Source organism: Centruroides vittatus, unplaced genomic scaffold (assembly GCF_030686945.1).
Source record: "Centruroides vittatus isolate TY-2023 unplaced genomic scaffold, ASM3068694v2 scaffold_1424, whole genome shotgun sequence".
Taxonomy (NCBI): Eukaryota; Metazoa; Arthropoda; class Arachnida; order Scorpiones; family Buthidae; genus Centruroides; species Centruroides vittatus.
In genome coordinates, this window is record NW_027122677.1 from 444,865 (window position 1) to 461,991 (window position 17,127).

General features: G+C 33.2%; 1 protein-coding gene across 1 annotated transcript; it reads left to right on the forward strand.

Annotated features, from left to right (window-relative positions):
* The first annotated feature begins 3,493 nt into the window (after positions 1-3,493).
* PCNA (Proliferating cell nuclear antigen) lies at positions 3,494-16,499 on the forward strand. Its single transcript, XM_067284597.1, has 6 exons — positions 3,494-3,798; positions 6,977-7,074; positions 8,307-8,374; positions 14,223-14,367; positions 16,108-16,281; positions 16,349-16,499. The coding sequence occupies exons 1-6, from the start codon at positions 3,578-3,580 to the stop codon at positions 16,423-16,425; spliced, it is 783 nt and encodes a 260-aa protein (XP_067140698.1). The 5' UTR covers positions 3,494-3,577; the 3' UTR covers positions 16,426-16,499.
* Positions 16,500-17,127: the final 628 nt, after the last annotated feature.

Here is a 17,127-nt window from a genome sequence, read left to right on the forward strand (position 1 = left end):
TTGCGGCTCTCCATTGATTCGTATATAATATTGATTATTTACGAACACGAACCAATCAAAAAAAGATGGCAAAAAGGTGTACTTTTTTTAAAATTTATCTTTGTTTTGCCATGAATGCCATAGGCAATATCGACTTCGCTTGGCAAGAATTAACTGATAAATGCACGAACGAAGTGTGGAAGAAATTATGGCTAAAGGTATCCAAAAATTCTCAACGAGAAGAGCTTATCGCTGTATCGTTAGGTTGATCAAACTCGACCTAATCGATACAGCAGGACTAGGAGATGTAGACGAGCAGAATATTGAGGAATTACTGCAGGTTTCTGGTGAGAGCCTTACCAACGACGACCTTCGAGAACTGGAAGAACAAGGAATTCACGTAGAACTGGAAAATAGTGATTCTGAAAACAAAGAACCCAATGAATTTCTCTACAGTTTTCCTTAGTAAACGTTTGGTAACTGAAATCGTTGATCAAATTGTAGCTACCGATTCACATTTTGAAAGGAGTGCAAAAGCAGAACGAGGCGTTTTGGATGCGATCTTCCGCTACCGGCATTTGTTAAGGAAAGAAAAAAGTGACAAATGAAACTACACGACTTTATCGCAAAAAACAAAAATTTCAGAAAAGCCAGAAACTTCGTCACAAAAATGAACTTTACATTTTTGTATGCATATGTTTATGTGTTATTTAACATATATTATTATACAAATTAATATAAAAATAACTTAAAATTTGTTTATTTTTGGTCGCCTGTTTCCCTATCCCTGTTTACTCTATGTTAAAATGACGTCGTTTAACGTTGTTCTGTTTAGCGCTTTGTCGTCTAGGAAGTCATCCTCCGCGTTAAGCGGGGTCTTACTGTGCTAGGCAGACTTGAAACCTACAATTTTGTAAGAAAACATCCAGCGACGAGTTCAGTGGCGTAGCGTGGGTGTCGAGCCGCCAAAAAAATTCAAAATTATTTAGCCGGCGCCATCTGTTAGATATTTTATTATTTAAAAGACTTATATATTCATTAATTATAATAACTATCGGCAAAAATCTTCATTTTGTGTAGTGGATGGTTATAATTTAAAAAAGTCATGTAAATGCTAATAACGTGTAAAATCTTCATTAAATCCGACCCCACTCGAGTTATGACCACTTCTATCTCTTCATCCCCTTAATCTTTAATCACCAATGTTTAATAGCATTAATACCTCTAATACACAAACCTCTCTGCAGAATTTCAGAAATTTTCGACAAAGACACATGATTTACTAAGCTTCAAAGTAAGTGAACAAAACCATGCCCCCCATACACACACGCGCACTAACATTCATACATACAGAAAAAAACCACCCGAATTTTTATTTGCATTTTCGACGTTTCAAGGTTTCCTAAGTCTAAAAGTGTAAAAATCATGGAGAGTTATTATTTTGACCGATCACGATACTTTCCCTCTATTATATAGCCAGTGTTTCTCAATAACGTGTAAATCGTCATTAAATCCGACCCCACTGGAGTTATGATCCCCTCTATTTCTTCATCCCCTTAATCTTTAACACCTAAATAGAGTTCAGCTTTTTATAAAAGTCTTTTTGGGATGCATTTCCCTCGGCATATCGCTCTCGTGTCGCGTTGCCCTAACCAAATAAACCAAACTAATTTTAACCAGCGATTATTTATTATGACATCGTCACAATTCCTTTAGTAGTGTCTTGCTTCTGTACTTCATAGTTTTCCTGTTAACAATAGAGTCGTGCCGGTTATCTATCCAACTCCGTTCGGGGGGGGGGAAATTTTGAATTGATGTAACGTGACTTTCGGTCGAAACGGAAAGTTCTTATATAGTTAATCTGGACCTCCTGCTCCTAAGCATATCTGATCTCGATTTTCATCTATCTAATAACTTTCTCGAGATTAAGGAAAAACGGACAGACACACAGATAGACAAGGAACATCAGGTAAATTGCAGCCCGGTATTTTTCTGTAAACGTGATATTTAGAGAACATACTTCTCACGTAGTTTGTACAGTTTGTTACAAAAATGTAAACATTTTATTATCACATGGAGGTAATTATTATCGCATTTTTACAAGATTTCTTTTATTTAAACAAATCATATGAAGTTTTTCGGACGTTAAGGTTAACAACTTCGATCACGTGCGCGGCCATCATAACCTACCCAACACGAAGCCCAAATATGTATTTTGCCCCAGTCCCCCGTTACTCTCTGGGTGGTTCTAGCTATGAAGTATGGGCAAAGACGTATGTCTTCAGAAAGTTTTTATTGTTGAGTTCAATCAACGTAACTTTGTTGATATTCGTCGTTTTTTCTTTTTAGTTTTTCGCTCTGTGACATTAAGCGGATCTTTTTCCATATTTCCATGTATACCATTCGGTCATGTCCACGACAAAAGCGGCCGGATGGTGAGAGACGGACCCTGACATATCAGACGACAGACCACTCCTGAAAAATTCCTCAGTTGTTTCCCGGAGACAATCTTAAAGGACTTACTAGTCTGTCTATGAAAAAAATCAACGTGAGAGTAACGTCACGCGTGATGTCACTTTAGTTAAACCAATCAGCACATTTCCCTAATGATGTCAGCACTTTTCTCTTTATATGTCAGGCTATGTATATGAATTTTATTTTATATTCTCTCACTAGACGGCAGAAAGACTTTTCCGTTAATTGTGTTACATTTTTATATTATGCATTAACTGTAAAGATTCATGCATTTAACTCTTCCGCCCTATGAGCACTAAAAGGGTCTCCTGTTAGCAAGCCCATTATGGGTTAGGCCAGGCCAACAATGGGGCGGCGGAGTGATGAGGGACGGGCCCGGTCGGACCCGTTCCTGAGGATTTTTCCAACCTGTCAGGATTTGATTCCGGCCCCCGAGAGCGGTAGGCTTGACCGCTCGGCCATCCGGCCGTCGAATCGACTTGGTATTAACCAATGAGCATCAGCCATTAATCGCTTAGTTATGGCAAGTTACTTCCAGTTTCTTATTTGCTAAACATGTCATCCCCATTATAAACAGTGTTATGGAAGCTTCACGTTTTACTACTGGAATACGAGGAGGTTCGCTATAATAGTTGTTAAAAGAAAAAAAAACCACCAAAATTGATTCTTTCCGTAGACAGACTGTAGGAACAATGAAGTTTTTAAATAGTAATTTTAAATTAAAATTTATAAAATGTTTATTACAAATAACATTTTTTTTTTCTTATCTTCCAATCACCGATCTAAACTCTCAATCTTTCAATCTATTCCGATCTTCGTCCATTTAGATAACATTGGCTTTGCGAATTTTTTTTTATCGTTGTCTCTGATCATAAACTCTGCTACATTAACTTCTTTTTAAAATAAATTATTATATTACTATAAATAATGTTGTAAAAATTAATATTTTAAATAATATTTCGCTTTCTATAATTAAATTGAAAAATAATATTTTTTGATAATTATCGGGTAGAAAATTTCTGTCTGGCAACACTGTTATGTAATTTTAGCGCGCTTTATTTGGCGGGATTTGCGTCGGCTGGTTTTGTCTGTATCTCTCCTGAGTTTGTTTAGTTAAGACAAAATGTTCGAAGCCAGATTAGTTCAAGGTGCCTTATTAAAGAAGGTTTTAGAAGCCATTAAAGATCTTATTAATGAAGCAACGTGGGATTGTGCGGCCACGGGAATCAGTTTACAAGCCATGGACAATTCTCACGTTAGTTTGGTTTCCCTCAATCTCAGAAGTGATGGCTTCGATAAATTCCGATGTGATCGAAATTTATCAATGGGTATCAATTTAACCAGGTATTTAATAATATCTAATCCAATATTCGATGAACAATTTCTTTACGATAATCATTTGATAGTAATAAGTATTTTGCGCTCTTCTCTATTATCTTTAATTTAATATATGTATGTCTCTTGTTATTTTATATAATACGAAAAGTTTGTAGGTTTTACAGCATTTTGAAAACGACAACTTTTTTATATTTAATAATGATTTTGATTTTCAGGGATTTTATTCCTTTGTCTTCAATTGATAGCTTTTCATACGTAAATAGTAGTACAAATAACACAAAAAGTATAACATATTTGAAAATCAGTTGCCGTGGTTTATTAAGGAGAGTCCCAGACTGTCCTTTGTTCTGCATCCAAGATCAATTTTGCACAGGAAGTTCTTTGACCTGTTTCGTAAACTAGGTTCTCGACATTTATATGTCCTGGGCCTCTAAAGTCCGCACGCTATGATGAACTGCGGACCCCCGGTTGATAAACGCGGAACTACATTTTAACCGATACAAAAATATATATATTTTATCGACTATATGAATTTTGAACTAAAATTTGATGTATAAATTTAAGTGTCTCTTTGAATAATAATGTTTTGTGATTACATTAATTAAAGTAACAAAGAAAATAAAATACCCCATTATCGATAGAAATATACAGGGAAACCTCTGATTTTGTCGATAATCTGTCCAAAAACAATTGGCGAAATCTGAAACCGACGAAAACTGAGGCAATTATTTCCATATGAATTGATGTAAGTCCAATTAATTTGTTCTAGACACCCTAAAATGCATACTAAAAACAATAAGAAATTAATACAAAGTGAATATAAAAGACTAATATAAAGAATGAACAAACATTTAACGTGGCATTCGAAGGGCTGCTGGCTCTGGAAACTTTCTTTGGTCCCATGGTGGTTTCCCAAAGGAAAGGAAAGCAATGAAATTATTTGACTAGACATATGGGGTAATGCTCACATGAGAAACAACACACTGAGCAGGAAAACGCCCTTTGTTTTGCAAAATTGGCAGCAAGGTAGGTGGACGCATCTAAACTCCATGAAATCACATGAAGCACTGATGAAATCCGAGGCAACCGACAAAAACCGAGGTATTACTGTGCTTAAAATTAACATACATCTAAAAATAAATTTTTATCTTTGGTTCTGCAAATCGACCAATAATAAGCAAGTCAATTTTAAATTTAAGAAATCAAACAATTAATGTGTAAGAACACACAATTTTCATATTTGATGACATTTCATTAACCCAGCATTGGACTGATGCAGTGCTGTATTATAGAATATGCTGTGTTATTAGACAGTGGAAGGTTTTTGATCCTCTGGATGCAATTTTACTTATCTTTGTGTGTAAAACTGTACAAATCTGCCTTTTAAGATTGTTTAACACACTATTTCATTTTTTTCTAGGTTACTCCTATTCTTGCTTGATTTGAAACAAGAACACTTCTTACTTTGTACTTTGGTACACTTTTATTGCCCATAAATACAGACTTATTCTAATTATCAAAGTAAATGAACAGTAGTGTACCACAGATGGTTTCGTAATAAGTATTGATTCCAAGTGTGTTAAATACTTCCATTTCTCATATCAAACACTTGCAATAATGTCTTTGGAAAAGTCTTTAGAAAAATCATACATGAACTAACTGATTTTACTTAGCACAGCATAATGTCATCTTGGCATTTGTCATCTCTAAAAAGAGACCCCACACCCTCTTTCCAAGAACTGCACATTTTGAGCACTTTTACATGAAAATCTTAATTCCAGGCTTATCCAGTGCACCAATAACCTTTCCCCAACAAGCTCAACATGCCAGCATACTGGATGCCAGGTTAACAGAATATTACTCTACAGATCATTAATCGATCACTGTATAGTTATTTATGTTTTTTGATAGCCCTAATGCATTTGCAAGCCAAATAAAAGCTGTGCCTCAACTTTCAAGTGTTCTCATCCCTAACATGTTGAAAGTTGAGGTATGCCTGTAATATGTAACATATCATTACATGTTATATATTATTCACTTTGCTTTTTCTGAATCAATGAGTTTTCCCATTTAGCAATTTACTCTGTCAATACAACACATTGAAAATTTTTGTTTTTCACATTTTGTAGTGTGAACCAAGTTAATTAGGTGAATAAGAATTGCTTTCTGGTTTTTCATTTAATTTCATTATTTACTGTGAATATGGCTAACCTGTAGAATGACTTTTCATTCATTTACATGATTGGAGTTTTGGAAGATTCCATGTAGATGTGATGTCACATGTCCATTGAAAAAAAAAAAGAAACAAATAAAATGTGATCAATTTTTTAAAAGTACATGACTTAATTTTACAGTTTTACTTTTCCTTTTCCTTTTCTTTGTTGTTCAAATATATTATATGCTAATTAAATACAAACAAAACCTTTTATCCAGTAACAGCACTTCAACAAAAACTCGAATGTTTTTGACCTTCACCGAGGCCTGACTCGGGATTTTTAACGAAACCGAATTTCCAAAGTCAAACGTCAGAACTATGATGTCTGTATTTAATTAATTACCACAGTAATTTGTGAAGAACATAGTTACAATATATTATACAGTTATGTATAGTGTATTGAACAATATATGTACTGTGTAGCAGTATAGTACATATATAGCAAGTTCAAACTTTAAGAATTACACTTATAAATTCAGATGTACAGTATTAATTTGTGCAAAGCCATACTTTTGTGACTACATTCATTTTAAAAAAAATTCAAAAATAGTTTAATTTATACATTTTTGTTTGAAAAATGAATAAATGTGATTTGTCTGTATATAATTTGGTTCAATACAGTTACAATACAAATACATGTGTGTATGATTTGATCAAAATTTAAATCATGGAAAATAAAACCAAAAAATATCTTAATCATTTCTTGCAGTATTGAGTATTCTTAAGCAAAGATTTCTGATTAATAACATGCCAGAAAAATTAACTTCCCTTTCATGGAAAAAATGCTTTGATGAATTTCAATACTTCAAATTAGGTAAACGGTATCTAATTAAGATATTTTATATATATTATTACAGATGTTGTTTTATTGTAATTATTCAGTTAAAAATTTCATATATTTATCCTTTCTCAATTTTTATTTATTTATTAATATTAAAACGAATCATAAATTGTTAAGTTTGTATTTAGCATGTCGAAGATTTTGAAGTGTGCAGCCAACGATGACATTATAACAATTAAAGCACAAGATGATGCAGACACTGTAACATTTGTTTTTGAAGCACCAAGTAAGTTTTTATTTAATATTTTTGTAAAATATAATAATAAATTAGGAAATATTTGCTAATGTGTGTGCACTTTTTTTCTGTTGTTGTATTCAGCTTATGCAAAAATATTATACATCAATTTGTCTAGAACTCAATTTATTGGATTTCTAGACAAATTGACAGTTTGAGTTGTCAGTAGATTGTGTTCTGTATTAATATTTAAATTTGTAGAAAAGTTTAAAGTTACAATTAAGTTTTAAATAGTGAAATTAAATTTGACCATTGTTTTTAAAAGTTAAATAATTTAAATGAAAGTATTACAGTAGCGTCCCGAAAACTCGGCAGTCCGGATAACTCGGCCGCGCCCACTCTTCCACCACATGTCTGGTGCCGGTGCGCGCTCAGCCATTCGGTCTACCTGCAGCCTTTGCCAGGGTTAGTCGATTTCTTAACCCCGTTGCGTAACTCAATGTGAATGACTGTGAATTCATTAATTTCATTTTTATGTAGTAAAAGATCTATGCCTTCATAAGTATATATTTTTTCTTTGTTTAAGGGTATTTGGGCAGTTTATTCTCTGTTGTATTCTCAAGCAAACAATACATACAAGTACGGTACAGTATTTTCTGAGGAAACACTCGTACTTATTTTTTTTAACCCCATTCCCAATTAAACCAACATTTTCATAAACTCGGCCACCATTCGGTCCACATTAGACCGAGTTTTCAGGACTCTACTGTATCATCTAATTAAAAACAAAAATTTCTTAACAGTTATTAATATGAATGTATAATAAAGTTAACAGAGAATGGTAATTAACACTCAAACACCTTATCTTTGCTGAGAAAATGGTTATTAAACATACACAAATGTTTTCATCCTGTTCTACAAATCATCTTCAGATGTAGAATACAAACTATCAACTGCTGCAAATAGAATATTCTTAAATGGATGTTTATGAATTTCTAAATTTGGACATATTTAGATATAATCTTGGAACATAATATAAATTTAAATTAGATAAATGCACAACAAAGAAACAAAGTCTAAACCAGTACACTCATAGTATATTCAGCATTTGCAAAAATAAAATTCACGTATCATTTAAAATAAGATTCTACTGTATAATATTTACTTGCTTTTTTTTAAGAGACACAAAAGTTTTTGCATTATCATAATTATATTTATTTACATTGCATTTGTAACTTTATCACACGAATAAAAAAAATCTTAATTTTAAAATTATTTTCCAGATCAAGAGAAAATCTCAGATTATGAGATGAAGCTCATGAATTTAGACACGGAACATTTAGGAATTCCGGTATGTACTTTACTATAAAGAATTATATTTGGAAATAAAAATTGTTTACGATGTCGATCATTATATTGTTAAACACTAGAACCGACAAGATTTTCTTTACCACTAGAACTCCACCTGAGTCACTTTTGACCCATCACTGTAATGTTATGTTAAAGTTGATTGCAATTTCTAAAATATAGATATATATCTTCTTGGTTCAAGCAGTAGATATTCAGTTCATAAACATAATTTAATGTTGTAATATAATAATCTTGGTAATTAAGTATTACAAAAAGCATAAACTGAAAAGTCTTATTTTCAGTTTATGATGATAACTTATGAGATTCATCTTTTTCAAGATAAGGCTTTGCATTTATTGTGTATTTTGACTTTACATCAGCAGCAAACAAAAATTTGATATCAAATTTGCCATATACTGCATGACAACCACTGAGCAAGTATGACGACATCGATGATCAAAATATAGGAAAGTCAGATTATCACATTAATGACAATTGTGAAAATATTTAACCAATTAATGATGAATTGACTATACAGTATATCAATAACAAATTATACAATCCTGATTGTACGAAGGCCATTTCTTTTCAACTTCTGATGGTTCTTAAAACAAAGACAAATGTAAATAACAAAATGAATTTATTACCAAAAGTTAGGTACATACATGGTTACTTTTCGACATAATCACCGTGAAGATTGAGGCATTTGTCTAACTGTGGACTGAGCTTTGAAATCCCCTCTTCATAGAATGTTGCCGCCAATGACTTGAGATGGGCCCTAACGTTGTTTTGAAGATGTCATTAGTCTCAAACCTCTGCCTCCTAGCCATGTTTTCAGTTCACACATTAAAAAGTTCCAAGCTGAGTGGAAGTCTGAAAGGTGAAAGTTTTCACTGCCTTTAAATACCTAGCGCATAGCCCAGATTTAGCATAGAGCGATTTCCACCTTTTCCTGAACTGAAAATGTGGCTAGGAGGGCAGAGGTTTGAGACTAATGATGATCTTCAAAACAACTTTAGGGCCCATCTCAAGTCATGAGTTACTAGCGTCCACCCACGACTTCATCCACACAAATTTTGCAAGCAAACACCATTTATATTCAGTATTTCAACAGCCATAGTAATTGTTATATAACATCTACTGCTCAGAATGGTGAGAATTGTTGAGAATCAAACAAATTTGAATTTAACAGTTTGAACATTTGGTTAAAAAATCAAAATATATAAAAAATATTTACAACGATGTCTGAAATGTTATCAATTTAATATGCCTAAGTACTCAATGAAGACTAAACGTAGTTGAAAACAAAAAATTGCATCTAAAATAGTACAGTAGAAGCCGTTCTTCAGGTTAAGCCTTAATGCTCTCCCTCTCTCTCCTGCGGGGAATTTCGAAAAATCCTTTCTTAGTCTGCGTTTTCACGACGTACCCTAACTGTGTACCAAATTTCACCTCTAGGTTCAATGTTTCGGTTTGCCCTGGGTGATGATCAATCAGTCAGGACAAGTAATTTTATATATTTAGATTTTAAAAAATATCTGACAATTTTTTAAAATTAATTTTATAGAGCTTCTTTTAGTAATTTAGCCTACTTTTTTTTAACATGGATTATATATTTTCTTGATTGTTCTACAGGGTGTCCCAAAAGTTGCCATACAGTGACACAAATCAAGCCCATCAGTAGCCAAATAAATAAAACCATTGAACACTGGTATTTGGTCATTGGTTTGTGCCTGACCAGTGGGCTAGCCACCATGCAGTGTTCTGGGTTTTCTTCTTGTGTCTAACACCTAAACAGAATCCAGTTTCTACATAGGAAGTCCTACTAGAAGTTACCCCCATTGGCAGTTTACCCATGTGTTCCATTGTCTTACTTCATCAATCCACTGACAAATCTTAATGCTGGCATTTTAATGTTTTGTGAGTAAAGTTACATTTCACCTTTGTATGTATGGAAACTTTTGGGACACCTTATATTCTGATGCCATTCTATGTAAATAGGCACAATGACTATCAATTAATAATTTAAAAAATCTAACCAGAAATATTAGTGATCTTTCAAAATTACTTTCACGCATCAGACACTCTTTCGAGGGCAGTGTAGTTTACATTGCTATAAAAAAAATATTAAATAATTGGCATTCTGATTGTTTAAAAACAAAAAACTTTTTCAAACATAAGTAATCAGTCAGATGTAATAATTGGCTATCTAATTTGCAACACTATGAATGAGATCAGAACTTATTAAAAACATATTAGTACTAAACTAAGCATTTTCAATTTGAGGAAACAGATACAAAAGGCTAGTGGAACTGGATTTTTTTTCCAGAATTATCATTACAGTTGTCCTCGTTTAATTGGAAATGCTCGGGACCTCAAAAATGGGGCTTTAAAAAAAATTTACCCTTTTAGTTTGAACGAATACAGTGTCTGTATGGATCTTTTACCTGTTATACAGACTGTACATGCTACATATGGTGCCAAAAATTTTCAATTTCTCAGCTCCTAATTAGACTAGAATCAGTCTGTTTTTATTTTTTATCACAAATCATATCATAGATTAAAACACAGAATTAAAGTATAACAATCATAAACTATTTTTTTAAAATTTGAATAACTACTTTTTAAAATATTGTTTAATTTTTACTGCATTTGATAGATCTCTTGTTTCTTTTTCAAAAAAATCAATTTTTAACTTTCTACTGTAATTAAAACTGTATAGAGCACCGATTCTTCCAAGAAATCTGGGCAAAGTCCAATTTTAATGGGGTAAATTGCAGAACACTGCACATGAGAGACAGGTGACTTCAGTTCACACACAGGCTGTGCTTAGGCGGAAACTTCAATACAGATAGTTTGAAGAGGAATACAGTTCAGTGCATTTCCTTTGTAAAGTCTATGGAGAATAATCTGAGCTAGGGTGTTGAGACTCCTAAAGGTTAAACAATTTACTGCAGATATGGACATGAAAATTATACAGTTTGTAGTAAACATCTAAAGAAAGCAAGAGATATTAAAATTTTAAATCTAATGCATCCCACTTTAGCACTTGGGGAAAATAAAAAGCCATTATAAGAGCTATATGTAGGTGATACAATATTTAATGTATTTATAAGTCATAAGAATCTAAAATTTAAACTGAAATTCTCATTTGCCAGGCTGAAGGTATTTGCTAACAACCATTGAGAAAGAAATTGATCTTCCTGAAACAAAAATAAACAGTTTTCACCAGGAGATGAGTGTTTTACAGTAGTTTCATTACTGTATTCACTGTGTAGTTTTTGTATCAAAAATGCCAAAGAGAAAGTACTTAGAATTAATGTTAGCTAAGAAGTTAAAAATTTCAATGGCAGTAGACAAGAAGGAAAAAATTATGACAGAAATAACAAAGGAATATAACATTGCTTTGTCTATCCTGTCTATCTGAAGAGTAGAAGTGCTCTTGAATCTACAGCCACAGAAGGAATGACATTCATAGAAGGTGTTCAAAGATGCCAGGAAGCTGATTTGGATGAAGCCATTTATGAATGGTTTTGTGATGCGAGGGTAAGAAATGCTCCACTTTCTGGCAATGTAGTGAAGGAATAGAGAAAAGACTGAAGAAATGAGCACAGACTTCAAAGCTTCAAATAGAAACAATTTGATGGCTTTATCGTTTTCAAAATCTTTCATGTCAAGTGGAGAGACAGCATCTGTGGATTTAAAAAAGTCAAACTGGATGGAGAATGCTGAAAAATAATCTGCCAAGGAACATCTTTAAATGCAAGGGTTTGATTTGGCAAGCAATTAAAAATCTGACACTTTTGACCTTTGTGATGAAATGGCTATCTGGGAAAAAGTCCAAAGTGACGGTGACAGTTTTGTTTGCTTGCAATGCTGATGGAAATGAAAGCTCACCCATTTGTTATTGGTATGCAAAACCTTGATGTTTCAAGGGAATTTCTCATATTTCAGGTAAAAATGCTTGGACGACTGGCAAGTTATTTCATTAATGGTTGCTTCGACTGGACCAAAGAATGGCTACACAAAAGAGGAAAATTGCTGTCATCCTGGAGTCCATACAGGTACTGTATATTTCTGCAGATAAGACAATAGTTAGATCATTAAAAAAAGGCCCCTCAAATCTGGGGTCATCTTATAGGACAGATATAAAAACAATTTAATTTGAAATTTATATAAATTAAAACCATTATAAAAAACGGACAAGCTGTAATTATTTACTAGTAGAGAGTGGGGTATGTCCACAAAATATTCACAAAAACATCCTATGGGCTATTCTAGTCTTATTACCCTAATGCCTGAATCACTGAGAATGTTTGCAAAAATTGCAAGGCAGTGCTGCCAGATTCAAGAAAATAAAATTTGTTCGTTTGAAAAATTACGAATAGGACAATTCTTTATATGCTATACAGTATTATTATCCAGATGATCACTGATCTAAACTAAATTCATAGGCCATTGATAGTTTGGGCGTCATCTTATAGGACAGATATATGCTAAAAATATAAAACTTTGAAGAAAATTTATACCTCGTCTTATCTGCAGAAATATACGGTACTTTTTTGTTGCCAAATTCAACTGCTATGTAGTGATTGGATTGAGGAATAATTCTCTCCTTCAAATCTGCTTATCAGTGGCATTTAGTATGCTATTGCTTAATAAAAATTAAGCATAGGAATGTTCAAATTAATGCTGCAAGAAAATGGACAATTTTAGGTTCACTAAGAAACATTGTTTCTTCCTGGGAAGCCATGACACCTGATGTAATTAAAAACTGCTTCACCAGGAACTGGAGGTGGTTGCAGATGATACAGCTTTTGAATTCCCCAAATGAGAAGAATTCTCTTGCAAAGATGTGCAAGGGAATTTTGAAGACTTCATCAAATTGGATAATGGACTAGAAACTACCTCTCTTAGTGAAATTCAGAAGTTTCTTTGTGACAGCAAAAAGAATGATGATGAAGAAAAACAAGGAAAAGAAGAGAACCTATGTCCATTCCAATCAGAACACTTTCTGCAATAAGAACTTTAATTGCATGCAAGGATGTATATCAAAGTATCCAAAGCATTTGGCAAGCTAAGCAATTTCGTTCAAAACTGCTATCAATTCTATATGCATTGAAAAATAATCGGCTATTTTAAAGCATTTATTATACTGCACTAAGTTTTACAGTATTATAAGAATTCCTGCTCGTTTACTATATTTCTTAGTTTTTTAATTGATGATAATTTATTGTGTAAAACCCAGAAAAAACACATTAATAGGCCTTATCAGTTCCCTTTATTATCAAAAATGTGCAAAAAAAAATGTTTTAAATTTAATTTTGACGAGGTTTAATTGGCAGAGATGTCACATGATCTTGAGAAATGTAATGTCTCTGATTCTGAGTTAGTTTACAGGAAATGGTACAGTGTGGCAGGAGAAACGAAATGTAAACAGTGGTTGATTGTCAATAGATGACACTTCGATGTCACGTCACTTCAAATTAATGAAGAAAAGCTTTGGAACCAAAATTCCACTTTGAATTAACGGAAAAGCAAGTTGAAACAAAAACATTAGGAATTGCCGTTAAGGCATCTGGGGGAATCTCAAGTGCTTCGAACTAAACAAGTTCAAATTAAGTAGGGATGATGGTGTTAATAAATTAAAAATAAATGATGTTTAGTAACATTAAAGAAATAGTATACTTTTTAAATTTAAATTATTAAATTGGTTTTCCAATGGAATGATTATATACCACTTGACAATTAATTGGCAGTGGAGCCAATTAGTACAATTAATGATTAATTCTTTGCATCTCTAAAAAAAATTAAAAGTTTGCTATCATATTTTATTAATTTTTTTGCAGGATACAGAATACAGCGTGGTGGTTAAAATGCCATCTTCTGAATTTCAAAGAATATGTCGGGATTTGAGTCAGATTGGAGATTCTGTGTCAATCACTTGTACCAAAGACGGTGTGAAGTTCTCAGTGAGTGGAGATCTTGGCACAGGTGAGTAAAATATTTGTTTTAGTTGAACTCTTGAGGAGTGTAGTATGAAAATAAAGTGAAATTGCAACACCACGAAGGAATGCTCATAGCAACATGTACATTTGCATATATCTCTTACAGGTCCTGCAATGATTAAAAGAATAAATACCTGTTGCATATGGTCCTCAAGGGCTGCTTTACAGTAAGGTATACTATCAATGAGACAATTAATGGTTACCTGAGGTGCCTACAGCAATATGCATGTCATTTATGGTGGTGGTCCTCAGTGTACCCCTCGTGTTGGATAAGATCCCACGGGTGTTTGGTGAGATAGAGATCTGGCCAAGGAAGGATGTGAAATCCATTCAGGCTGGTAGGAGTTCATCATGCAATGTACGGTCAAGCATTGTCGTGTTGGAACGCTGTTGGGTGTGGCCAAACCACGGGTCCCATAATTTTTGTGATGTACTGATATGCTAACATAGAACTGGAAATGTGCATCAGGGTTGTCCACTGATTGAACATGAAGCCTGGTGTGGGGCCATTGTGACACTCAGTGTAACATTCCCCTGAATACTGCCATCATTCCTCCACAGACAGAAGCTGGATTCATCTGTAAACAATGCCCAATGCCATTCAGTGGTCCAGCTGCAATGATGACCACACCATGCCAGGCATGCAGCCTAACTTCATACAACCTGTTGTGAATTGTTTGGTGGATACAGATACACCTGCTGATGGTGACAGGCAGCTTCGGATGTCACTTGCCATGACAAACCCGACCCATCAGGCTGTTTGGCAACTCTGCTGGTCTGTGTGCTCTGTCATGTGGCAGTGCAATCCTTTTCCTCTTCGGCATGTTCACAGATGTTCCTGCATCCATTGTGTCACACACATCACTGTCTGGTCCTCACATCATGCCCAACATGCATGAAAACTGTGCACATTGACAAACCAAAATAATATAGCTCTGGGATACAGTCTACTACCAGTTAATGGCTGGATAAAGATTCAGCTCACTGTCTTCTTAGAGGCATTTTCTATGATTCTTTGAAAGTTTTACTGGCACGAACCTTTGCAGATAGCATTTATGGCCAAAACTTGAGTACCAAGTGACCCAATGCATACGCAAACTTAATCATTTGCATAGCTCTGTCACCTCTACTGGTCCTGCACATTCCTTTATGGTGTTACAATTTCACTTTTGATGCATATAACTGAAAAGGTTAGAATAAAAAAACGAAGTTCAGTAGCAGTAAAAAAAATCAAAAATATAAATAACATTGTCAATTTAAATTGATAGATGGACTACTGTCCCATTATAAAATGTAAAATTAAAAAGACCAAAATTCTTTCAACTATCATTTAATTAATGTTGCACTTCCCTTAAAATCCATACGTCAATATTTTATATTAAATTTTCACACAGATGTCTGAGGCCAGACATTTTAATGTTTATTTTTCTTTGGTATGTAGAATGATCTTTACAAAATGTAATGCCAGTAATATTTTCACTAATCAAAATTGCTTTCAACCTGATTTATTTTTCTGTGGCATTGTTATATTTTATATAAGCACAAGTTCTTATCAGTCATATAAAAGACAAAATGCAAAAGGGAACACTTTTGGTGTTCATCTGCAAGTCTGTTAAATTATGAGAATATTGAAAAAGTATAGGCTTTTTCCCTTAAATAAATGTTTACAAGGTATAACTTCTCTATTTTGATTGAGTAGATTTTAATTTTTGTTAACTGTTTTCAGGAAATGTCAAACTTTCCCAAACTGCTAATGTTGATAAAGAAGAAGAAGCAGTGATTATTGACATGCAAGAACCAGTGTCACTGACTTTTGCTCTAAGATATTTGAATTCTTTTACCAAGGCAACCCCATTGTCTCCTCAAGTGCAGATTTCCATCTCTGCAGATGTTCCACTAGGTAAGTTTAACATTACAATTAGATTGAGTGGTATTATAACTGTTTTCTAAAGTCAAGATTTTTTTAGTTGTCGAGTACAAAATTGAAGATATGGGCTACATTCGATACTATTTGGCACCGAAAATTGAAGACACAGATGAATAAATTAAATCTGGATTTTTACATTTTTACTGATTTGTGTAATTTTTTTTCAATAAAGTAATCTTTGTTTATACTGATTTTTGTTTAGAAATTAATATAAATATCTCAAAAGTAATGTTATTTTTATCTGCAAGTTGTATAGTCACTGTTGATGTAATATTTATAAGTTTCATATTCAAGTTCAAAAGAAAACACTTCTAAGCTTAATAGTTAAAAGAAAAAGCTATATGGAAGTTGAAATATGAAAACCTGCATGCTTTTTCTGAGAAAGTAACCTCAGCATTGAAAAATTTAAATGAGAAGCAATTAATAAGATGATGTCATATGTTTCTTTGGAAAAACAAAAACAAATCATCAATAAATTTTAATTTCCATCAAATTATTCTGATATTTTGTAATATTTGAATTGATATTAATGACTCAATCTATAATTCACTGGTCACGTTTGGAATGGGATAACCACCCTGTATGAAACAGTTTGTTGCCTAGATACTTAATGATTTTCTGTAAACATTTCATTACAATTAAAATGTTTTAACACTAATAAATTAGCATTTTTTTTCTCTGTATTCAGAACATCTAAAATGTTAGGTATTCATTATAATGAGCAGTAATCAGTAGTATTGTGTTGGAATGTCCATAACAGTCGGATTCAGTGACACTGGAGGTGTTACTATATTTTTGTGTAAATAAAGAGTTTGCTCT

What these genes read in the sequence shown, in the direction of transcription:
- PCNA (XM_067284597.1), top strand. Translation starts at nt 3,578, where the DNA reads ATGTTCGAAGCCAGATTAGTTCAAGGTGCCTTATTAAAGAAGGTTTTA. An exon ending in CGGAACATTTAGGAATTCCG is followed by an intron (nt 8,375 to 14,222) that starts GTATGTACTTTA and finishes ATTTTTTTGCAG; the next exon opens with GATACAGAATACAGCGTGGT. An exon ending in GAGTGGAGATCTTGGCACAG is followed by an intron (nt 14,368 to 16,107) that starts GTGAGTAAAATA and finishes AACTGTTTTCAG; the next exon opens with GAAATGTCAAACTTTCCCAA.